Genomic DNA, 25,466 nt, shown 5'->3' with positions numbered 1-25,466 from the left:
AATGAGATGAAAGAATTATGAAAACTCTCTAACTCATCAAGGTACCTGAACTACATGTAAAGTAAGATAGTGCTATTTGAAGGTGGACCTGATTTGTTTTAAATATATATTGCAAATTCTAAGGAAACAACTAAAAATACATATAAAGAAATATAATCGATATGTTGAGAATGGGGATAAAATGAAATCACATATAATGCTTAATTAAAACCAAAAGAAGTGGGAAAATGTTTAAAAACAGATGTAAGAAATAGAAAGCAAACTTAGTAAATATTAAGCCAATTATATCACTGATTACAAAATGCGCTAACTAAAACTCAAAGATGGTCAGAGTAGCTAAAAACACGAGTGAAGTGAAGTCACTCAGTCTTGTCTGACTCTTTGCGACCCCATGGACTGTAGCATACCAGGCTCCTCCGCCCATGGGATTTTCCAGGCAAGAGTACTGGAGTGGGGTGCCATTGCCTTATCCAAGAGGATCTTCCTGACCCAGGGATCCATCCCAGGTCTCCTGCATTGGCAGGAGGATTCTTATGAATCTGAGCCACCAGGGAAGCCCTTGGTGAAAATAGCAATGGGTTTACTAATAAGTCTCTGTAGAACAGCGTACCCTGCCCTGAAGGCACTGGACTCAGTCTGAGTAGAAGAATCTTGAGGCCATGTTATCTGCCTTCCTTCTGGCCAAGTCTGCAGCAGCCAGGAAACAACTAGAGGAACAGGGTAAGGAAAACCAGTATGAGAGCAGCTTCCTTCCCAGGCTCCTTGCCCAGATCATCAGTTCCTGACAGCACAGATGGTGTTTGATATTTTTCTAAAACACGAAGCACCAGCCTTGAAAGTGGGCTTCGGTGCAGGTGATAAAATATCTTTGTTGGTTCTGAAGATAGACACTTGTTTAGATCTGAGGAACTGATAGTTGGTACAACATTCCATAACACAAGAGCACAACTAGAAAAATAAAAGCATGGGCGTTTATAGTTTATACTTTAAAATGGGAGTTGATTCTGCAATTTAAAGAAGACGTAAGTAAGATTATCCTTTGTTTTGTTTTTTGGTTTTTGCTCAGTTGCTCAGTCCTGGCTGACTCATTGCAACCCCGTGGACTATAGCCCAGCAGGCTCCTCTATCCATGGGATCTTTCAGACAAGAATACTGGAGTGGGTTGCCATATCCTTCTTCTGTTTTTTGTTTTAGAAGTTCCTAAGTCTCAAGTCTGGAAGCTGAGGGTGACAAAGGAGAGACGAACAATGAATGGAATAGTCAACGTCCCACACAATAAATGTAAAGGACTGTCATTTTGTGGAAGAGGGTAATTGTGCAAGAGTCATGGTCCTTAAGAACCTGTCTTTTCTCTCATTACATTGATAGGGACTATCTAGATCATGGGTCTCCAGCTTCTGGGATCTAATGCTTGATGATCTGAGGTGGAGCTGATATAATAATAATAGAAATAAAGTGCACAATACATGTGCTTGAATTATCCTGAAACCAACTATCCCCGTCCCCATCACCCCAGGTCCATGGAAAAATTCTTCCACAAAACTGGTCCTTGGTGCCCAAAAGTTGGGGGACCTCTGATCTAGATGACAAACTTAATGCAAGCCTATTTTATGAAAAGACTAAGCCCTTATTTCTCTAAGTTCAATGTGTGTACAAATCACCTGGTGAACTTGTGAAAATGCAGATTTTGATACTGTAGTTTTGGGGGTTGCCTAAAATTCTGCATCTCTAGCAAGCTTCTCGGTGATGTCAGAGCCATATTGTGTGGGTTGCACTCAGCCATAGTAAACTTGGAAGAAAGTCTTGGGAGGTGAGTCACCACTGGCAAATCTTCCCAATGCCAGTTCATGCAAGAGCCAAACAGGACTCAGCTCTAGGTCATTCTCCACCTAAGTGAACAGACATTGTAGTCTTGCTCAGAATGCTTGACTATTCAAGATGAAAGTAATAATAGAATTCTAGTTTAATCCCTTAGTTGTAGGATGGGAATTCTAAGATCCTGAAGGTAAAATCATTTGTCCCTCCTCACATGACTAAATGTATGGTCAGGATTCCAACAGTGGTTTTCTGGCCAGTGCTCTTTACCTGCCTCATATAAGATAGGAAGCCAGGGACTCCCCTCGTGGTCCAGTGGTTAAGAATCCACTTGTGGTGCAGGGGACTCAGGTTCAATCCCTGGTCAGAGAACTAAGATCCCATATGCCTCAGGGCCACTGAGCCCATGCACCATGACTAGAAAGTCTATGTGCTGGAACAAAGATTACACATGATACAGTAAAGACATACACACCACAACTAACACCCAATGCAACCAAAAAAAAAAAAAATATATATATATATATGTGTGTGTGTGTGTATATATTTCTCATTAAAAAAAAGATAGGAAACCAGCCTACAACAGAAGATAGGAGGGAAGGACATAGCATGAACAGTAGAGGCACCAGAAAAGTTGGCTGGAAAAAACAAGGGATAATAAAAACTGATGCAGGTTCAGTGAGTAACTCTATAAATAAAGACCAAATACAACAAAGTGCAGGGTAGAGATGGCCATTTTAATATTGATATGATAGCATTTTAGAAGGCAACACATCAAAAAGGGTCATTTCCACCAGGATAGAGTATATGGGACGTAAGTTTCAGAAACACAAGGAGCTTCTTTCTTCCTCATGGGGTGAGTGTTCTAGGTTGAGGTCTCAGAGAAAATTGCCCTTCAACTTGTTTTTTCCTATATTATATGGGGTCAGATCTGGACTTAGAAGCCTCAGGAGTTCAGACTAGGACTAAGGAGTCCATTAGTGCTTTCTTACTAAGATGTTTAAGGATTAAAGAAAGACAGGTCTCTAACAGACATAACTCAACCCAAGTCACCAAGGCAGTGGGAGGAAAGACATGTAGCAGAGGCGAGCAAAGCCCAAGCAGGATCAATCAAGAAAGTCCCCAAGAAATAAAGGGTGGGATGAACTGGGATAGTAGCGTTAAAACATACATATTACAATATGTAAAGCCAATAGCTAGTGGGAAGTTGCTGTATAATGCACGCAGCTCATCTCGGTACTCTGGGATAAGCTAGAGGGGTAGGATGGGGTGGAGGGTGGGAGGGAGGTTCAAGAGGGAGAGAGGCCTTATGTATACTATGGCTGATTCACATTGTTGTATGGCAGAAACCAACACAACACTGTAAAGCAATTATTCTCCAAATTAAAAAAAAAAAATTTTTTTTTAAAAAGAAGCTCCCCAAGTGCCAGACCTCACAGTGGACCCCTGAGTCTCCCTCTTTGTGATCTTAAGCTTATATTCATCCCAGTGTTGGCTTTCTACCTCCCCTCCAACTCTTCTTCCTATCTAAAAATAGAAAACTGCAAAGTCCTGGTCCAGTCTAGTCCTGATGAGTACCTAAGAACAAAAATAAACAGGAAAAAAGTGCAGAGAATTCTCTAATTCAAGCGTTCCCTGAACATCATTGCTTCAATCTTTAGTCTGGAGTCTACATCACCTGTGTTCCATGTGGTCATTCTGGAAAGTTGAGAAGGAACGTTATAGCCTGGGAATGCTTTGAATTCCTCCAAGAAAGGGAACAGATTCTGGGACCCGTGACACTCAGCTGAGAGTATGAGCTGGGGAAGGAAAAGCACATTCGAAGAGAATCTGGCACTGAGAGGCAAGAGGGTGTGGCCGCCCACTATTCGTGTGATAAGAAGCTGCCAGGATAGGTGTAAACTACAGAAACATCAGAGCAGAAGAGACGGTGAAGGCAAGGACTGTAGCAAAGCAGAGGCACTTATTCTTCTGGATGGTCTCTTCAGGGGCCAAAGATGGCAGGATCCGCAGAAGATTTCATGAAAGCAACTGCAGCTTTCACAAGCTCGTGCCTGACGGACCCTGGTAGAAGGAGGAAACAAAAATGAGGGCTGAGGGACAGCGATGAGAGGACAGGCTCTCCTCCCAGGCTCCCCTAAACTCTTCAGCATCTTCTCTGAGCCCTACTTAGCTGTCTTCAATACCCCTGACTTTTTTCTCCCTACTGCCCAGGCTCCCTTTACTCTTCTCTGGCCCCAGAAATATTCAGCAGCATTGAAACGATAAATACCCAAGGAATAAGGGCTCCACAGCCAGTCCTGCACTCAGTACAGCACACTCTCACTTCACGTCCTTCTCACAGCTCACACTCCCCACCCATGTCCCCTTCCCTCTGCACCTACCTCCTCCACTCCCCCAATTTCAGACTGCACCCTCATCCAACCAGTTCGGGCATCAGGAAAGGTCTGAACCAGGATGGTTGGGAAGGGAAATATGGGAACCCTATCTTGGTAACCCTCTATCAGGCTTGGAGGCTCAATGCCTGGGATGATGGCTAGCTTCCTAAACACGGGGAAAGATGGGGTCTTAGGACTGGGTTCCTACCTGCGTGGATGTGAATCCAGGCCACTGCCTTCCTTTCCAGAAGTTCCCACTCACAAGCCATGTCCTTAGCATTGTCATGCAGCCAGAGTACTGCCAGGACTGTGGCCCAGCTTGAAGAATTCGCATCCTGTACCATAGAGAGAGATTTCCCTGAGGCCCCCACGTTAAGTTCAGGGACTCCCCTCAAGGCCCAGTGGTTAAGAACCTGCCTGCCAATGCAGGGCATTTGGGTTCGATTCCTGGTCAGGGAACTAAGATCCCATGTGCTGCAAATCAACTAAGCCCGTGCACCCTGCAGCTAGAGTCTGTGTACTGCAATGAAAGATCCCTCATAATGCAACTAAGACCTGACACAGTCAAATAAATAAGTATTTTTTAAAAATTCAGATTCCTCATTGAAGGACTCTTTATTCCCCTGATTTATTGATCCAGTTACCACGAGAAGGAAGGAAATGTTAGTCAGACATGTCTTGTTCTCAATGAAACCAAGTTAGAACTTCATGATTCTCATATCTTCTTCCACTTATTTGTAAATTATCCCTTTAATTATTTGTTTTAGAATAGTTATTTCAAGAGAAATATAATGCTAGACACATATATAACTTTAAATGCCCAAGCAGCCACATGTAAAAATAAAGACATAGAATTATTTAATATATTACATTTAACTTAATATATTCAAAATATTATTTTAACATGTAATCAATTTAAAAATAATTATCAAGAATGGTTTACATTTTTATGTTGTCTTTGAAATCAGTTTGTCTTTCACAACTATAGTACATTTCAGTTCAATGGAAAATTTAATTTCTCACTTGCAATTGTCACATTTCAAGCTCTTAGAGGCCACAGGTGACTAGTGGATACTATATTAGATGAGGCAATTATAGCATATTTAAAATTTATTTAATCACCTTCCACATTTTGAAAATTCAGAATGATGGGTGTCCTTTAAGTTTTTGGCATTTGTCTCATATGCCTCATTTGGCATATATCTCAATATTCAACAATTTCTCAATTAGAGGATTCAGTAAGTTACCTTGAAATTCTTGAACATAATTTGTCCTCATCAGCATACTTGAACACATTTGAAATAACTAAGTTGTCCCTATTAATACTTCACCTATCCTAACTTTGGTTAAGATAACTTCACCTATCCTAAGTTCTAGACCACTCTGTTTAGAAGAAAGAACATAGATTCTGAAAACAGATAGTCCTAGATTGAATCCAGCTCTGCCACTGACTAGCTGAGTACACTCAAAGATATTGTCATACTTCTTTGAACCCTGGTTTATTCATCTATTAAGCACAGCATGAGTAGGATTTACCATATTTAATTGATTGATGAATAAATAAGGTCATGAAGGGCAGTGCAATGCACAGGGGCTGGCATAGAGTAATTGCTCAATAAATGTAAGTAATTATAACTAAGATGACTGGCAGAAAATGTAATTAAAGAGGATTTTTGCTTTCCCTCTGTCATCCATCAACTCTAAACCGTCAACTTCTACTAGCAGACTAATTCCTTGTTCTTTCTGCTCCAACACAGCCAGAAAAATCTTCAACTGCTATTTCTCAGAAGTTAATTTAGTCTATGACTTCTTGTATTCTCCTTCCTCAGGTGAGTCATGATTCACCCCAATTCTCAGTACTCACCTCAACCTCACAAAAATATACACACTCTCTTTTCTTCTCTAAACCTCACCTTGTCAGGAAGTGCAGCCTGTATGTCTTCCAACTTCATACCCAGGACCAAAGCCAGACCTTCATTCAGATCCCAGGAACCATCTGCCTTTTGAAGGGAAATCAACTCTACAAGACGATTATCTTCAACAACTGTAGGGGAGAAGAAAAGAGAGGATGAGAAATTATGGCGCTAGTGGCCCCTGAGCATCCTGAGAGACAGGTCTGAATTCAGAGACAGGATGCAGTGAGAGCCCAGCACTAAACAGATACCACAAGATCCTCATTTCAGTCGTGTCCCCTAGGACGCATGCCCTCTCTCTGTGACAATGCAGGCCACTCAGGTGACATACTGACTGCACTGAAACATTCAGTAACAAGGGAAAGATACAGGCCACTAAAGACCCACAAGACGGTGCTGTTTAGGTCTTACCCAGTCCCGTTTATTTTATTTTTATTTTTTAAATTAATTTTTATTAGCATGTGTTTGCTTTACAATGTCATGTTAGTTTCTACTCTACAATAAAATAAACAGGACTGGGTAAGACTTAAACAGCACCATCATGTGGGTTCTTTAACGACCTGTATCTTTCCCTTGTTGAATTTTGAATTTCCTTCCCATTTAGGTCACTAGAAAGCATTGAGTAGAGTTCCTTGGGCTACACATTCGGTTCTCACTAGTTATCTATTTTATACACAGCATCAGTCATGTTTAAATGGGTTTAACTTTAGGTATATTAAAAAAATTCTAGACAAATGTAGCTTGGGTTTCAATTATCAAAATTTCCAAAGAAAGCAGATATAATGGAAGCTGTCAACAGTCTATCTCAAAGAATAGCCTGGTGTCCAATCCTGGTGGTATGAAAATTGCTTAAAGGCCACAAAATTTTCATAGAAAGTATCTCACATCTGGCTATTAATCCTATGAGATGATGTACTTACAGCATCTTGGAAAATTAGTAGGTAAGAAAAACTGTAACCAGAGAAACAGTTCCACTTCAATGGAAAAAGAAAAAAATACCTAAGGCTCTGATTTCAACAGTCTTAGTTTGAAACTCAGCACTGTTAACACTCAAAATGTAACAGTTCTTTAACAGGAATCTCAGCCTTCTCTGTAAATTCAAGACAATAAAGCCTAACACATGACAAAGAATGTAAAGTACTTGGAAGGCCACTAATTAGCTCTCTACAAATAGTAATTGCTAATTAATTCATAAAAACCAGTACCTTATTTTCCTGGGTAATTTTTCTTTCTACTTTGGTAAAAGGATTCATAAGTTAGAAAGCTCAGAGTGGGGATATTCTAAGTTACTGAGATAGTACGACACTACAGACAACCAACACAAACTATTGGTTTGTCCAAAAAGTTTTTCAAAACATCTTATGGAAAAACCCAAATGAACTTTTTGGACAACCCAAGAAGGTTCTTGTGACAACCCAAGGAGGTGAGAAGCTGTGCAGATGAGCGAGCTAAGGCACTAATAAGTGAACTAATGTGCCTAAAACTCCACAACAAATGGGAGTACAGAGCTCTGAATCCACCTTAGACCCTGAAGCTGTGATAATCTAATGAGAATGAGTGCAAATAAGATTTTAAAGAATGAAATAATTGTACAGCACACACTCTGGCTACAAAACCGGAGAGACTAGAAAGAAATGTCCTATAGGCCTATTTTAATAGAAAAGACCTCCCTTCATGGTGAAATGTACTTAGATTCCATTTGTTATGTACATGAAAAGCCAGCTACTTGAAACAAAAGGCAGTGACCAAGAACACTCTTTGGTGACAGACGATCATCAGACAGTATCAGGAAGACCCATTTGTAAACCCAGTCTGTACAAGAATGGCAGTGTAGCAGGGGCCCACGCATGGTGGGTTGTGCAGGAGGAGGGCCCCAGCCCAGAGGCAAGGAGTGTGAGCTGAGATGGCAACGTGGTTTATTTATCTAGGGCTCAACTCAGACTCTACTGGGTAGGTTTCAGGGTCATAAGCTGTAGGGACTGACCCTGGCAAATATAGGGACTGGACAAATCTCACCCTCTGCCTGCTGCTTTTCAAACAGGTAACTCCTGGTAGAGAAAGTTACAGGGCTCCCCAGCTGGCTCAGGTGTAAAGAATCCACCTGCCAATGGAGGCGACACAGGTTCAATCCCTGGGTCGGGAAGATTCCCTGGAAAAGGAAATGGCAACCCGCTCTAGAATTCTTGCCTGGGAAATCCCATGGACAGAGGAGCCTGGCAGGGTACCGTGCAAAGAGTCAGACACAACTGAGCGACTAAATAACAACAACAAAGAAAGCCACAAGATAGCAGAGAATTGAAGATCTGTTCTTCAGTTCCCATAGAAAAGAGGATAAGACTGAGGCCCATCTCACCTGGACCATGAGTTTCCACATTGGTCTTTTTGGCAGAAGCACGAGACTTTGGCTTCTCAAGACGGGCCTCTGATAAGGAAGTGCATTTCTTCTCTTTTCTATGACCAAGACCCAGGTGTGTTCTTCGTCCTATACAGGTGGTAGACAAACACTGGTCAGAAAAAGTCCCTGGAAAGATGCTCACGTAGAGATAACAGGCTCTGTTTAATCACAGGCTTAAAAGGATCAGGATCACAATTATTCTGCTGGTGGGATACCCCTCAGTAATGAGTGATGATCAGTGGGACAAGAAGGAAGATGGAAGTAGGACAAGGCCTCTGAATGAGCTGAAAAACACCAGTGAAGACATAAAGACCAAGGCGCCCTCTATGTTCGGGTGTAGCCAAAGGCCCTGGATAATTTGAGACCCTCCTATCCAGATCAGTTCAGCCACTGTCTCTACTGTGCATTTTTTCTTCTATGATGAGCCCACTTACTGCACACAACATCACCCTCTGAGCGCTTTGTACTTTGTCTTCTGGAACTCTTGACACAGGACAAAGACCTCTTTTGCATCTTAAGTTTCATCACAAGAGGCTTCTTCCGACTATTTATCTTAACTTAAAACTGTTAAAACCTGTTCTTGCCCTACCCCCTCAAATTGCTCGAGGTGCCATATCCCAAGTTCCCAGGTTTGGGAGGTGTGGGTGGAAACCACTTCAGTCCCAATCGTTGTAGCCAGGTCACCAGTCTGCCAATCTCACCTGGGTTACCCTCCTCATATCCTTGCTGCTGGCAACCTCCAACCTCTCTGTCACTTCCCATCACCCACTGGAGTGTCTGAAAGATCACAGACTTGCACTTCATTGCAGGCTGCATCACCTTGAGAGATGTCAACACCTATCTATGCAGATAACCTGTCCAACACCTAATTTAAAACTTCTTGACTTCTTCAACCAAATGGCTTCAGCCTCCCCTTTACTTCACCACTCCCTCCCAAGTCAGAATCTTATTATCAAGCAAATTGTTCCACTTATACAAAATAAACTTTAAAAATATTCTACTTTTAAAATACAGGATCCAGTTCTTCCAGTTTCTTTTCTTTTTTATTGATTATGTTTTTTAATTGGAGAATAAATGCTTTAGAATGTTGTGTTGGTTCCTGCTGTACAACAATTCAATTCAGTTGTAACTGTGTGTGTATACGTATGTATCTCCTACATCTGGAGCCTCCCTCACCCACTATTCCACCCCTCTAGGTCATCGCAGAGCACCGGGCTGGGTTCCCTGTGCTATGCAGCAGGTAGCTATCTTACACATGGTAGTGTATATATGGCAATGCTACTTTCTCAACTTGATCCACACTCTCCTTCCCTTCCTGTGTCTATTATGTCCATTCTCTACATCTACGTCTCTATTCCTGCCCTGCAAATAGATCCATCAGTACTATTTTTCTAGATTCCACATATATGCATTAACATAGTGATATTTGTTTTTCTCTTTCTGACTTACTCCACTCTGTATAACAGGCTCTATGTCTTTGACCTCATCTGGATTCTAAATCTGTTTCCTCTATTTTTTTTTTCCAATGTAACACTTCCTTCTATCTTTACTTTCTTCCCCATTTAGCCTAAATCTCAGGTCCAACACTATACTACTCTCTTATCAATATCAACTCTATGTCCCTAATTTCCTTTTCATCACACCCATCTGACAAAACCCCAACCGCAGTATAAGCCAACAGTCTACCTGCTTCATTCTTATGCCAAAGCTCCTGATTCCTTTTAGTAGTCTGGTGCCACTAAAAAAGTCAAAGAATCAAAACTAAACTGGACCTTCAACACCGTGCTGAGTCTCCATTGCTGTGTGTAGGTTTTCTCAAGTTGCAGCACGCAGGCTTCTCATTGCAGTAGTTTCTCTTGTTGTGGATTCCAGGATGAGCAGGCTTCACTAGTTGCAGCACATGGGCTCAGTGGTTGAAGCTCCTGAGTTCTAGAGCACAGGTTCAGTGGTCGCGGCTCATAGGCTTAGTTGCTTCACAGCATGTGAGATCTTCCTGGACCAGGGATCAAACCCGGGTCTCCTACACTGGCAGGTGGATTCTTAACCACTGAGTCATCAAAGGAGCCTCACTTATACCCTTTGTCATCCTGTAATATGGACTGCTTCCTGATCCAAGCCAATAAAACTGTTCTTCATTAGATTGACAAGGGCTTCTTTGATATTTATCCAGTAGCTCTTTTTCAGCTTTTACCTTGACTTTTCTGCAGTGTCTAATATTTTGATGACCCCATCTGAATATCCTTTGTTTTGAATACACATTCATTTATTATCTTCCCATTAAATTTCTTCTTAATTTCATTTGGAAAATCCTCTGCCATCTATCCCTAGATACTTGGGATACCTAGTCCATGGGATTGCAAAGAATTGGACATGTCTCAGTAACTGAACAACAAGGACCTTTCATAAACTTTTTCTTTAAATGCTGTGTTCAGATGTCCAGAGGCCCTTCTTTTGCATGAGTTTGAATGGGGTAAAACTTACCAGTTCCACACCTCGGTGGTGACAAGGATTGCATCACTGGGGCAGCATACATCAGCATTGGCCTTGGAACATCCCGAGGAGCCAGTGGCCCCTGAATTGGCTTGTTGAGATCCTTGTTGACAGCAATGAAAGCTGTGTGGGAGCTTATGACTCCACACTCCATGCTAACTTTCAACACATCTTTTTTATCACCTGCTGCAGTTTCCCTGAGGCCCATGTCCTTGGTCTGCAGAAAGGATTTGGCTGCAAGTCGGTGAATAGTGAGGCTAAAAAAAAAAAATCCTGTGATTTAGGGACAAGCACACAAAAGTCAGTTGTACAGGACCCTCAAAAGTTAAGGCTGAAAAGGAGGGAAAAACCACATTAGGGGAAGAAAAAGAGACAAATGGGTTAGGAAGGAGAAGTGATGGTAGGGCCACTACTGAACCCCAAAATAAGAGAAGGAAATCAACCCTGAAGGATGGCAGAGACCAAACAAGAAAGAAAGAAAATAGCAAAGGAACACTGAATTCTCACTTGGCATCAAGCTTGGGTTGTAGGGAAAATGTCACTTTATTCTCCAGACTCTCTCCTTGGAGTGTGTACTTGAGGCAAACTTCTCCTGTTGCCTCTGCTGGCTACAAATTAGAGAAGGGTAAAAATGGCAAAGGAAGAGATTACCATAAGAATGGATAGATATGGGGCAACTCTCCAACCCAACCCATTAAATTTCTGATAGGGAACCAGGCAATTCAAGAAATCAGAGACTTGAAATAATAGAGAAGGGCCGGGCTGACTCTACCTGGCAAGGGAAATCTCTTGATGAAACTCTACCAGCTTTCATGGGCTTGCCCAGAGCAGAGTTTAGGACAATAGCTACTCTGACTAGAGGAACAGACAAGAATGAGAACTCACCGGCATTGTCCCAGTCAACTGGGCATACAGGATTAATCTCTGACCCCTAAAGAGGACAGTCTGTTCTGGGGAAAGCATTTTAGCAGACAGACCATCAGGCAAATCCCAGCTCAGAGAAACATCGTCTACCACGGGCTGCAGAGAACGTTTCAGGGCTCTAAGTGCCTGGGGAAGGAAAAAGACCAGAATAAGCACAAAACATAGAAACAGCAACAATACTACTACTAACTGAATATCACATGCTAGGTGTTATGCAATGCAATACGTGATACACCCATTCCTTAATACCATCTACACCAGGACATGGGCATTATTACTCTTTCTTTACAAATGAGGAAACTAACATTGAGAGATTGAATGACATAATTATGAAGGAAGGAAGGAAATGTCTGGGAAAGGAGACCCAGGAGAGGTAGGGATTAGATAAGAGATCTGGGAAAGAGGAATTTAGAAATATAACCAGAGGTGGAAGATGCCTTCCCTTGTGGATATGAAGCAAATGGACTATCAATCTACCACCTCTTCCAAACTACCAGACCTATTACTGCTGTTCTTTCATCTTTACTTTGTAGTATTTGTACAAAGGATGGGGTACAATACCAAAAGAGGCCCTAAAGCAAACACCTAGAATCTCAGTCATGACATTCAAAATTCAGTTTCTCTGTTTTAGGTCTTAAACCTAAAGCCCTAACCTATTCCAGCATCTTGGCTCTGGGCTTCCAACTACTAGAACAAGATGCCATTTCTCCCAAAACTATATACTGGGCTCCTTCTGCATAAGGCTGAAAGTAGTCCCATTAAGTATATAGCCCAAGTTCTTGGGGATATAAGAAAACGAATGCTGGCAGGGAGTTGTTGCCGCACTCTGCTCCACACTCTGCTGATACTGCCACCTCTAGACACAAGGCCTGTCCCTCACCTTGGCCTGCATTCTCTCCTTGCCTGTGATAAATTCTGAAGTGCCCCGTGACGCCCGGGCAATGCCTTTTACGAGGCTGGTGGAGACTCCTTCACCAATACCAAATGAAAAACATCTGGAATTATAAAAGAAGATGTTAGAGACAGGCACTAAAAAGTGAATTTATAAAATTAACACAAAATGATGAAAAATACATAAAGAGATAGTTTTCTTCCTTGACCAAAAGTATAAGCTACCATTTATGGAGCATATTTCAGGGGACCAGATGCCTTAAATTAATGATGCAATTTAATCATCACAATGTTCCTAAGAGATAGGCTAATATCTCATTTTTGCAGGTAAGGAGCTAAGGCCCGAAGAACTTAAAAAACATGTCCAAGATCACATATCTACAAAAAAGCAGAAATTGCATTGAGCACTATTCTGGTCATATGATGCTCCTGGCAAACCATTATATATTACACTGATTCTAGAAGCAGAAAAAAACAAATAGGACTGCATCCTCATCAATTATTTTAATAATCAATCCAAAGAATGAATCAGAAATCAGAAGTTAGGAAAAACAGACACTGCCATCAGTGCTTGACTAACACTGTACCGAAACCACATCTGCCCTCAAAAGGCTAGTCTTACGAGAAGGGAAAGTGTCAGTTGTTTAGTCATATCCGACTCTTTGCAACCCCATGGACCATAACCCGCCAGGCTCCTCTGTCCATGGAATTCTCCAGGCAAGTATACTGGAGTGGGTTGCCATTCCCTTCTCCAGGAGAGCCTCCTGATTCAGGGATCAAACCCTGGTCTCCTGCACTGCAGGCAGATTCTTTACCATCTGAGCCACCAGAAAAAAAGTGCCTCCTGCTCTTTTAACTGGAGGGTCCTCTCCCCACCCTTGTCGATGTGCACCAAATAGCTTTTAAATCACAAACAGATTTCCAAATAAGACTGTCTATAAACAGAGATACTACAAATACAAGCATTTTTAAGGGTGTGACAAAAAAAGTTATCATTATATGAAATTAATGCACTATAATTTTGGCCTATATATCCATCTCTTTTTAATCAGGTTAATGGGAGTCATCATCTCCATATCTAGTGATATCAGCCTCAAGATTAACGCTCTAAACATGGAGATCTAAGAACCCGACATCCAACTGTAGGAACCTAACTGTGATCAAGCCCTCCGGAGATCACAGCCTGCCAGCATACTGGTATTATCTTCTTCAAATTCTCAACATGAACTCTAAATTGGTTTTTTGTTGTTGTTGTTTTTCGTAAGAAAGAACATATTCACAAAACACAGACATGTGAAAAAAGACACAGGAGCAAGTTAAAAGGGCTTCCACTGACCAAACCTAGAAATTCTGAGAATCTAAATAGATAATGAGAGCAATGAATCTTTAAAAAATGAAAAATAATAGAAGAATCCAAAAGTACACATTGATACGACAACAACAAAAAAGGTGGTCGGGGGGTGGACGGAGGTAGTCAGGAAGAGAAAATTCCTCTTTACAGTAGGATGCCAAGTAATGGAATATGGAAAAAATATGGAAAAGTTGACAGAATTGAAAAAATCACCATTTTGTAACCACTAACAGCAATCTGGGCAATAATCGTCAGTGAATACTAAAACTACTGGGTAAACATTGGCTGAAAACAAGATGTTTACAAAAATGTCAAAGTTATATGTCAGATATCACCTTTAACTAAGTGACAAAATTCACAGCCAGGCCCAAATTCACTGTGGAACATTTTTTGCAAAAATATTTAATATTAATCTAAACATAAACTTAAATAGTCAAACAAACATAATTGAAATTTTACAAAAATAACTAGCTAGTACTCTTTTAAAATATCAGTGTCATTAAAGATAATGAAAAGCCAAGAAACTACTCTAGAGGAAGAGAGATTAAAGAGGCATAATAACTAAATAAAATACTTATTATTGGATTTCCTCCTGAACAAAAATAAAAAAACAAACAAAATTCTATATGACATTATTAAAAAATTGGCAAAATGACCTATATTTAAATAATGTATTATATAAAAACTAAATATCCTGAATTGAGTGTTTTTTTAATTTACTTATTTCTTTTTGGCTGTGCTAAGTCTTTGTTGCTGTGTGTACTCTCCTCTAGTTGCAGTAAGAAGGGGCTACTCTCCAGCTGTGGTGTGTGGGCTCCTCACTGGAGCGGCTTCTTTTGCTGTGGAGTGCAGGCTCTAGGGCACACAGGCTTCAGGAGTTGTGGCATGTGGGCTCAGGAGTTGTAGCTCCCGGGCTCTAGAGCACTGGCTCAAGAGTTGTAGCCCATGGGCTTAGTTGCTCTGTGGCATGTGGGATCTTCCTGGATCAGGGATTGAACCCATGTCTCCTGCATTGGCAGGTGTTTTCTTCACCTCTGAGCCACCAGGGAAGCCCAAGCAGTTTTATTCTGGCTATTTGTTAGATATTCTTAGTTCTTAGAAGATGAATGCAAAATGATATGCATAAGAAAAGTCATGGCATCTGTGGCTTGCTTTCAACTATTTCAGACAAAAAAAAATTAAGTGAAATCAATATGTTAAAATGTTGATAACTGGTGGATGTGGGTGAACGGTATATGAACATCTATTGCTTTATTCTTGCAACTATTTGCTAAGTTTGGTAAATCTTTCAAAACAATACATAGGAAACACATATTTAGAAAAAATAAAGAAAGACCCAAATGAAAGGAAGGACATATCATGTAGATAGAGGAAATGTTTGATACAGCAAATACTAAAGTTCTCCCAAAACTGACTTATAAAGAGAATACAATTCTAGTCAATATCCAAACATGTTTCCTCTTTTGGTAAAAACTGACAAGCTAATCATAAAATACAAAAAATCCAAGAATGACTAGGTCTTGAAAAAGAGCAAAGCTGAGGACTTACTCTACTAGAAATGAAAATTTATCAGAAAGTAACATTAATTTATACAGTGTATTGCTGGCACATGTCCAAATAAACAGACCAACAGAGGATCCAGAAACAAACCACACATGTATAGATGCTTGTTTGTGACAAAATGGCTCTGTACATCACTGAGGAAGGGACAAACTTTTAAATAAAAGATACAAGGTCAACATAATATCCACATGAAAAATAAAGAGAGAGAGAGAAAAGAACCCTGACCCCTGACTCATACAATTCACAAAAATAAATTTCAGATCAACTGTGATTCTAACTGTGAAAGAAAATACAATAAATCTTCAAGAAAATGGCAAAGGCAAATAGCTTGAAGACCTTGGATAACAGAAGACTTTATAACAGAATAGAAAAAAATACTAATCATAAAGCAAATTACTAAAAGGGAAAAATATATCAAATTAAGAACAATTATTAATCAAAAGATACCCTCTTGAGGGAAAGCCATAAAACAGAATACTATATTTCTAGAACTTGTCAAAAAGTGTTTGTACCTAGACCATAGAATGAACTACAGATCAATTTAAAAAAAAGAAAATCTAATAGAAAAAAATTGGAAAGAGACTTGAAGATCACAAAAGGACATCCAAGTGGTCAATAAATATGAAAATGTGCTCAACTTCATTAATTAGGAAAATGTAAATTAAAACCATGATAAGATAGTACTATACACACCCACAAAAACAGTTACAGTTTTAACAGACAAATAATGCCAAATTTTGGATAAGTAAAGAGGCAACTGGAACCCTGATACAATGCTGGTATGTATTATATTAGCACAATAACTTGGAAAACTATTTGGTATACCCCCAAAATTTCACAACTATGTCAGTGTGTTTGAATTCTATATTATATGAGCATAGATATGTATGTATGTATTCATATATATGTATACACATGTTCATGTCCAAAAAATGCATGTAAAAGAATTAAAGAATGTTCAAAGAAGTATAATTTTTAACAACTAAACCAAAGACTATCAGCAGTAGAATCAATAAATAAATTATGGTATAATCACCCTATGGGATACTATATACCAATGAAAATTATGGCTCCATGCAAAATATGCATGAATCTCAACACACAGCTGAGGGAACAAAGCCAGATACACAGAAATAAAAAACATACATGGGGAACACGTGTACACCTGTGGCAGATGCATGTTAATGTATGGCAAAACCAATACAATATTGTAAAGTAAAAATAATAATAATAATTTAAAAAAAGGGAAAAAAAACAAAAACATACTGCATAACTCATTTATTTTCATTCAAAAACAAGCAAAAATAATCCACAGTGTTATTTTATTTCCTCTTTGGAGAGGAAAAAAATGAGTAGAGAATAAAATTAGGATGTGATGGAAATGGATAAAGAAGTAGGAACCATTCTGGGTCTAGACTTGTGTGGTGGTTACACATGTGTGTCGCTCTGATAATTCACCCAGCTGTATATTTAAAGTTGTGTAATTTTCTGTATTATTTTGATTGCAATGTTTATAATAAAGAAAAAAATCCTACTGTTCAGTTTTTGTTTCCATTGTGGTTTAGAGACACCACAAGATAACGATTTCATTGTGTTGTTGATATTATTTAGAAAACTACTTTTTTCTTTTAGTAGGAAGTAGATTAAATAGAAAAATATTTTCACTATTAAAACTAAAATACTTGAATCATTCTGTCGTCTGAAAGGAATATGAACACTGTTAATAGGTGGCACTAGATTGCATGTGACATTATGTGGGTCCAGGCACATTAAGTCATACCTGTGCCTTAGACGGTGGCTCTTAACTTCTCTAACGACAGTAAATGTATCAGTAACTTCTCCATCCGTAAAGACAAAAACCTGTAGAAAGAAAACATCCATCAAGTCTCTGAAGTATATTTAAAGACACCAGAACTTGCCCTTCAAAAACCTCAACTATTTCATTCCAGAGACTCATGTCACTTTAGACAGGTCAGTTCAGTTCAGTTCAGTTGCTCAGTCATGTCAGACTCTTTGCGACCCCATGAATCGCAGCACGCCAGGCCTCCCTGTCCATCACCAACTCCCAGAGTTCACCCAGACTCACGTCTGTCGAGTCAGTGATGCCATTCTCTGTCGTCCCCTTCTCATCCTGCCCCTAATCCCTTCCAGCATCAGGGTCTTTTCCAGTGAGTCAACTCTTCACATGAGGTGGCCAAAGTACTGGAGTTTCAGCTTCAACATCACTCCTTACAATGAACACCGAGGACTGATCTCCTTTAGAATGGACTGGTTGGATCTCCTTGCAGTCCAAGGGACTCTCAAGAGTCTTCTCCAACACCACAGTAGAAAAGCATCAATTCTTCAGTGCTCAGCTTTCTTCATAGTCCAACTCTCACATCCATACATGACCACTGGAAAAACCATAGCCTTGACTAGACGGACCTTTGTTGGCAAAGTAATATGTCCGCTTTTCAATATACTATCTAGGTTGATCACAGCTTTCCTTTCAAGAAGTAAGCATCTTTTAATTTCATGGCTGATTTCACCATCGGCAGTGATTTTGAATCCCCAAAAAGTAAAGTCTGACACTGTTTCTGCTGTTTCCCCACCTATTTCCCATGAAGTGATAGGACCAGATGCCATGATCTTCGTTTTCTGAATGTTGAGCTTTAAGACAACTTTTTCACTCTCCTCTTTCACTTTCATCAACAGGCTTTTTAGTTCCTCTTCAATATTCCCATCTCTTTCAGAATTTTCCACAGTTTATTGTGATCCACACAGTCAAAGGCTTTGGCATAGTCAATAAAGCAGAAATAGATGTTTTTCTGGAACTCTCTTGCTTTTTTGATGATCCAACAGATGTTGGCAATTTGATCTCTGGTTCCTCTGCCTTTTCTAAAACCAGCTTGAACATCTGGAAGTTCGCAGTCACATACTGCTGAAGCCTAGCTTAGAGAATTTTGAGCATTACTATACTAGCGTGTGAAATGAGTGCAATTGTGCAGTAGTTTGAGCATTCTTTGGCATTGCCTTTCTTTGGGACTGGAATGAAAACTGACCTTTTCCAGTCCTGTGGCCACTGCTGAGTTTTCCAAATTTGCTGGCATATTGAGTGCAGGATTTTCACAGCATCATCTTTCAGGATTTGAAAGAGCTCAACTGGAATTCCATCACCTCCACTAGCTTTGTTTGTAGTGATGTTTTCTAAGGCCCACTTGACTTCACATTCCAGGATGTCTGGCTCTAGAAGAGTGATCACACCATCGTGATTATCTTAGTCGTGAAGATCTTTTTTGTACAGTTTTTCTGTGTATTCTTGCCACCTCTTCTTAAAATCTTCTGCTTCTGTTAGGTCCATACCATTTCTGTCCTTTATTGAGCCCATCTTTGCATGAAATGTTCCCTTGGTATCCCTAATTTTCTTGAAGAGATCTCTAGTCTTTCCCATTCTGTTGTTTTCCTCTATTTTTTTGCACTGATCGCTGAGGAAGGCTTTCTTATCTCTTCTTGCTATTCTTTGGAACTCTGCATTCAGATGCTTATATCTGTCCTTTTCTCCTTTGCTTTTCACTTCTCTTCTTTTCACAGCTATTTGTAAGGCCTCCTCAGACAGCCATTTTGCTTTTTTGCATTTCTTTTCCAGGGGGATAGTCTTGATCCCTGTCTCCTGTACAATGTCACATAGTTCATCAGGCACTGTCTATCAGATATAGTCCCTTAAATCTATTTGTCACTTACACTGTATAATCATAAGGGATTTGATTTAGGTCATATCTGAATGGTCCAGTGGTTTTCCCCACTTTATTCAATTTAAGTCTGAATTTGGTAATAAGGAGTTCACAATCTGAGCCACAGTCAGCTCCTGGTCTTGTTTTTGCTGACTGTATACAGCTTCCCCATCTTTGGCTACAAAAAGATAATCAATCTGATTTCGGGGTTGACCACCTGGTGATGTCCATGTGTAGAGTCTTCTCTTATGTCGTTGGAAGATAGTGTTTGTTATGACCAGTGTATTCTCTTGGCAAAACTCTATTAGCCTTTGCCCTGCTTCATTCCGTACTCCAAGGCCAAATTTGCCTGTTACTCCAAGTGTTTCTTGACTTCCTACTTTTGCATTCCAGTTCCCTATAATGAAAAGGATATCTTTTTTGGGTGTTAGTTCAAAAAGGTCTTGTAAGTCTTCATAGAACCATTCAACAGCAGCTTTTCAGCGTTACTGGTTGGGGCATAGACTTGGATTACTGTGATATTGAATGGTTTGCCTTGGAAACGAACAGAGATCATTCTGTCATTTTTGAGATTGCATCCAAGTACTGCATTTCACTCTTTTGTTGACCATGATGGCTACTCCATTTCTTCTAAGAGATTCCTGCCCACAGTAGTAGATATAATGGTCATCTGAGTTAAATTCACCCATTCCAGTCCATTTTAGTTTGCTGATTCCTAGAATGTTGACGTTCACTCTTGCCATCTCCTGTTTGACCACTTCCAATTTGCCTTGATTCATGGACCTGACATTCCAGGTTCCTATGCAATATTGCTCTTTATAGCACTGGACCTTGCTTCTATCACCAGTCACATCCACAACTGGGTATTGTTTTTTCTTTGGCTCCATCCCTTCATTCTTTCTGGAGTTACTTCTCCTCTAATCTCCAGTAGCATACTGGGCACCTACTGACCTGGGGAGTTCCTCTTTCAGTATCCTATCATTTTGCCTTTTCACACTATTCATGGGGTTCTCAAGGCAAGAATACTGAAGTGGTTTGCCATTCCCTTCTCCAGTGGACCACATTCTGTCAGACCTCTCCACCATGACCCACACAGCATGGCTTAGTTTCATTGAGTTAGACAAGGTGTGGTCCGTGTGATCAGATTGGCTAGTTTTTCTGTGATTATGGTTTTTGTGATTCAGACAGGTATGAGGTTCCTAATGTTCACATCCCTCACATGGTCTGATCAGAACCCTGAGAATATTCAGCATCTCCTCTGCTAGTTTCATGTAAGGCTTCTGTCGCACTTCCCAAAAGAGCTTCCTTCATCCATTGTCCATAGTATGGAGCTAAGGGAGAGGAATTCCATCAAATGCCTCATCTTAGTCTCTTTATTATGGGACATAAAGCTAAATTTTGTTGTTGTTGTTTAGTCATTAAGTCGTGTCCAACTCTTCTGTGACCGGGGATTATAGCCAGCCAGGCTCCTCTGTCTACAGGATTTCTCAGGCAAAGATACGGGAGTGGGTTGCTAATTCCATCTCCAGGGCATCTTCCTGACCCAGAGTTTGAACCCAAGTCTCCTGCATTAGCAGGTGGATTCTATACCACTGAGGCTCTACCACCAATGATTCTATACCATTTCACCCGGGAAGCCCACGGCTAAATGACTACCACTTTTCAACAATCCTGTGATGAAGCCCAGAGCTATGGATTCTTGAACAGGGATTCCATTCCATCCCTTTTTTGATCTCTGTTCCAACTCTTACCTGCAGGGGGTGGCCTGGGACAGAAGGCTGCTTGTAAATGTGTTGGAGTGCTGTCAAGATTTCCGTACCCCTGAGGTTAGCCCTCATAAGCTTAACTCTCCGCAGTGCCTCCTCCACGGTACTCTGAGCATACTTCACACTATTCCTGAGAAAAACAAACACTCCCCAGTGAAATGAAGGCTGGTGGACATAGCCCAGTATTAAGTCCCTGAATTGTAAACAACTTTAACTTGAAATCTCCAAAGCCAAAGTCAATTCTACAGCAACCCCTTTAACAATTTAGTCCTTTCTTTAAAGTAGCCTTTTTAAGATTTTTATTTATTTTTTAATTGATGGAAAATTGCGTTGATGTTGTGTTGGTTTCTGACATACGACATGAATCAGTCATAGTTTTATATATATATATCCCCTCCCTCTTAACCCTCCCTCCCCTGTCTCCATACCACCCATCACAGAGGCCAGGCTGGGCTCCCTGTGTTACATAGAAACTTCCCACTATCCATTTTACACGTGATGTTGTATATACTGTCAATGCTACTTTCTCAATTCATCCCTCCCTCACCTTCCCTCACTGTGTCCACAAATCTGTTCCCTACTAGGTTCATCAATATCATTTTTCTAGACTCCATATGTATCAATATATGATACTTGTTTATCTGACTTACTTTACTCAGTGTAAGGGGAGAGAGGAGTCACAACAACTGACTCAAATCTGTTCCTTTTCAGTAATATTTCATTGTATAAAGTAGCTTTTTGAATTCTCTATGGACTTTCTGGAAACTTACGGAAAGAATGCCTCATAAGTAGATCCAAATTCATAGATGTTGAAATAACAGCCTAGAGGCAAACTCTTCAGAAGCAAAATCAGTGTTTCCTGAAAGAAGACCATGTAAGAAGACAGTAAGAAAGGATCCTCTCAATCACATGACTCTGCTAATCTAACTCAGGAATGTGTCTTCACCCTTTCATTCCCCCAGACCCTTCTATTCCAAGGCTAACCTCAGAGTAGTCATGTTAACCGTAACTCAGATGGGGAACAGACCTATAGCTCCAATGGACCCTAATTTAATCCCCAAGATTCACTCCCACTTGAGCAAGTGACCAGGAAAAGAAAGAAACTACTTTTACCTTGGCTACATCTATGCGCAGCTGAGATTTACTCTGTTTACTTATGGGGCTCTGCATGCTTCCTGAGCAGTCCATGAGGAAGATAAATTCTCCGCAGGCAATTGATGGCTGAGCTTCTGGGATATTCGGGTAGAAAGTCACCATTGCAGCTGGATCTCCCAACACACCATCTACTCAGAAAGAATAAAGACGTGGTAAGAAACAGGGAACTCAAGAATCAATTGTAGTGAGTTACCCAAGGAGCTAAGAAAACACAAATCTAAAACAGCTTAATCTTTATACCATATCTGCTGGCAAAGAGTTTGAGGTGAGTTACAAACATATAAAAGATACAGATGTGTTACAGATATGAAAGAGGGTAGAATTTACTATATACAAGCAATATTAAAATACTATATCTGGATGTAAATCGCCTAGCAGTTGGGAATGAAATACATCGTTAAAATGTCCCAGGATTTGTCAGAGGAATCAAGCTAATTTATTTGATATCTTCACATCAAATCAAAGGGAAATTTATTTACATGGGGTCCTTAATTCTATTTTTTCTAAATAACTTTTTAATTTATTTTTGGCTGTGTGGGTCTTGGCTGCTGCACGTGGGCCTTCTCTAGTTGTGGTGCATGGACTTCTTGCAGTGGCTCCTTTTGTTGCCCAGCATGGGCTCTAGGGTGTGCAGGCCCAGTAGCTGCAGTTACCAGGCTCTAAAGCACAAGGTCAATAGCGTGGCACATGGGCTTAGTTGCTTTGTGGCTTGTGGAATCTTCCTGGACCAGGGATCAAACTGGTATCTTCTGATTGGCAGGTCGATTCTTTCACTGAGCCACCAGGGAAAAGAAACTTTTAGTCGCTGAGTTGTCTCCGACTCTATGCCACCCCATGGACTGTAACCTGCCAGGCTTCTCTGTCCATGGAATTCTCCAGGTGAGAATACTGGAGTGGGCTGTCATTTCCTTTTCCAGGGGATCTTCCCAAACAGGGATCGAACCCAGGTCTCCTGGCATTGCAGGCAGAGTCTTTACCATCTGAGCCCCCAGGAAAGCCTGTCCTTAATTCTTAATTACAGCTTTGAAAAAAAACAATGATGACGGTGTGGATAATTTTTATGCTGACAATTTACAAGAGCTGAGAGTGTAATGAGTGTCATACAGGACAAGGAAATCCATCTGTGCTTCAGTTGGGTACAAAGCACTTATGATACTCTCCAGAACAAAGAAAGAGAGGTACGTAAATGTGTGTTGCACTCTAATACTAGCATCATCCAAATAATGGTATGGAAGAGATCATGGGCGTCTAGCCTATGTTACCAAGTTGCAAAAGCCAGAGCTGTGATTCTATTTTGAGGAACAAGTGAAAACAGATACAGGAGATGAAATAAGAATGGGTGGGTTATACTAACTCTAGTTTTACTGTTCAGAGAATATAAAAAGACACAGAATTAAATTCCAGCATCCCATTTTTATAAAGTGATTCTAGGATTACAGTTTTAAATTATCAGTACCCCAGGATTCAGAATGTTAACAAGATCTGGTTCAGTTTAACCTCTTACCTCTGAGATATCTCAATAACCAAAATGGCTTCCAAATAAAATGGGTGTGGCTCAGCAAATACTTGATAGAGCACTGATTCAAAAATAACTTTTATACAATCCTGAATCTCTGGATATAAAGGAGTAGCTTTTTTTTTTTTTTTTTTTAATGAGCAAGGTAGATTACTTTCCATTCTGAGAGACAACTCTTTACAGTGGGACTGGCACTGTACTAAGAGGTCAGAGAGGTTACCACAACAATGAAATGAGTCAATATATAACTTTAGAACAATGCCAGACACATAGGAAATACTATATATATATTTCATTTACCATTATTCTTTTGTCATGGCTCAAATTATTTTCATCTCCAGAGTCTCGAGTTCCTCTTTTTTAAATGAGGCATTTCAAATCCTAGCTCCTCTGCTTGCTATCTTGTTTCCTGTGAAATCAAAGTAGTAATACCTGCCTCAAGATTATTTTAAGAAACATGAGTAGAGTCATGGATGTAGAAAACAAACTTATGTCTACCAGGGGATAAGGTGGGGGAGATAGATAAACTGGGAGACTGGGATTGACACATACACACTACCATATATAAAATAGATGGCTAATAGGAACCTGCTGTATAGCACAGGGAAATGTGCTCAGTACTCTGTAATGGCCCATATGGGAAAAGAATCCAAAAAAAGAGTGTATATATGTGTATGTGTAACTGACTCACTTTGCTGTATACCTGAAACACAACATTGTAAATCAATTATACTCCAATAAAAAAATTTTTAAATATTATTTTAAGAGTTAAGTGAGGGAAGTCTGATGTAATACCCTTAAGGAACTCAGCCTATGGTTCAACTTAGATTAAGAATAGTTTTATAAAATTATTTATAAATTGTTTTATGTGATTATTTTTATTAAATTATACATCCTATTTTTAAAAATATCATGTTCTTAATATGGAAAGTACAGCCTATGCATTTCTGTCATCTAGTGGTATGCTTCATTTGGTCGAACTACAAACTGTTTTAGTGAGTCAACCAGTCAGTTGTCATTTGCTTCTTTGTATGGATGGAAATAGCATGTCATCTTGATCAAATACATGATCTAGAAAGCAAGATGTGAATGGCCCTGCTGGACGGGATTCTCTAGACTTGTAAAGCATCCCCTGAAGTCCTCCTATGGCTAATAGAGCTTGCAAGAAGAGGGCTTGACATTTGAATCCTTACCACTTGAGATTCAACATCACAGAACTTTCTCCAGGGGATTAAAATAACTGAGTAAAGATGAGGTCCAGCTTCCCAGGTGATTCATTAGTAAAGAATCCCTCTGTCAACACAGGAGTCATGGGTGGGTTCAATCCCTGGGTCAGGTAGATAGCTTGGAGAAGGAAATGAATTTCCCAGTATGCTTGCCCGGGAAATTCCATGAACAGAGGAGCCTGGCAGGCTACAGTCTCTGGGGTTGAAAAGAATCAGACACAACTGAGCATATGAGCATACACATACTCACACAAAGACCAGGTCACTGTTGCAGGAGAATTTCAGGGGCACTCAAGGGGGAACTCCCCAAAAGGAAAGGACAAAGCCAGGCAACTAATGTACAAAGATGGAGCACAGGGCTTCCTGGAAGAGG

General features: G+C 40.2%; 1 protein-coding gene across 1 annotated transcript in view; it reads right to left on the bottom strand.

Moving 5' to 3' along the window:
• Positions 1-2,531: 2,531 nt before the first annotated feature.
• Positions 2,532-25,466, bottom strand: part of VWA5A (von Willebrand factor A domain containing 5A) — a 29,773-nt gene continuing 6,838 nt past the window's right edge. Inside the window, exons 8-19 of the mRNA XM_019955257.2 lie at positions 22,310-22,479; positions 21,967-22,055; positions 21,182-21,326; positions 17,501-17,580; positions 12,796-12,910; positions 11,877-12,041; positions 11,499-11,599; positions 10,983-11,248; positions 8,460-8,588; positions 6,107-6,237; positions 4,402-4,528; positions 2,532-3,879 (exon numbers count right to left, since the gene is read on the bottom strand). Of these exons, the coding sequence (XP_019810816.2) occupies positions 3,800-3,879; positions 4,402-4,528; positions 6,107-6,237; positions 8,460-8,588; positions 10,983-11,248; positions 11,499-11,599; positions 11,877-12,041; positions 12,796-12,910; positions 17,501-17,580; positions 21,182-21,326; positions 21,967-22,055; positions 22,310-22,479 (1,598 nt within the window). The 3' untranslated portion in view covers positions 2,532-3,799. The remainder of the gene's footprint in view (positions 3,880-4,401; positions 4,529-6,106; positions 6,238-8,459; positions 8,589-10,982; positions 11,249-11,498; positions 11,600-11,876; positions 12,042-12,795; positions 12,911-17,500; positions 17,581-21,181; positions 21,327-21,966; positions 22,056-22,309; positions 22,480-25,466) is intronic.

This window comes from Bos indicus, chromosome 29 (assembly GCF_029378745.1).
Source record: "Bos indicus isolate NIAB-ARS_2022 breed Sahiwal x Tharparkar chromosome 29, NIAB-ARS_B.indTharparkar_mat_pri_1.0, whole genome shotgun sequence".
In the NCBI taxonomy this organism is placed as follows: Eukaryota; Metazoa; Chordata; class Mammalia; order Artiodactyla; family Bovidae; genus Bos; species Bos indicus.
This window is presented reverse-complemented; position numbering and strand designations above follow the sequence as displayed.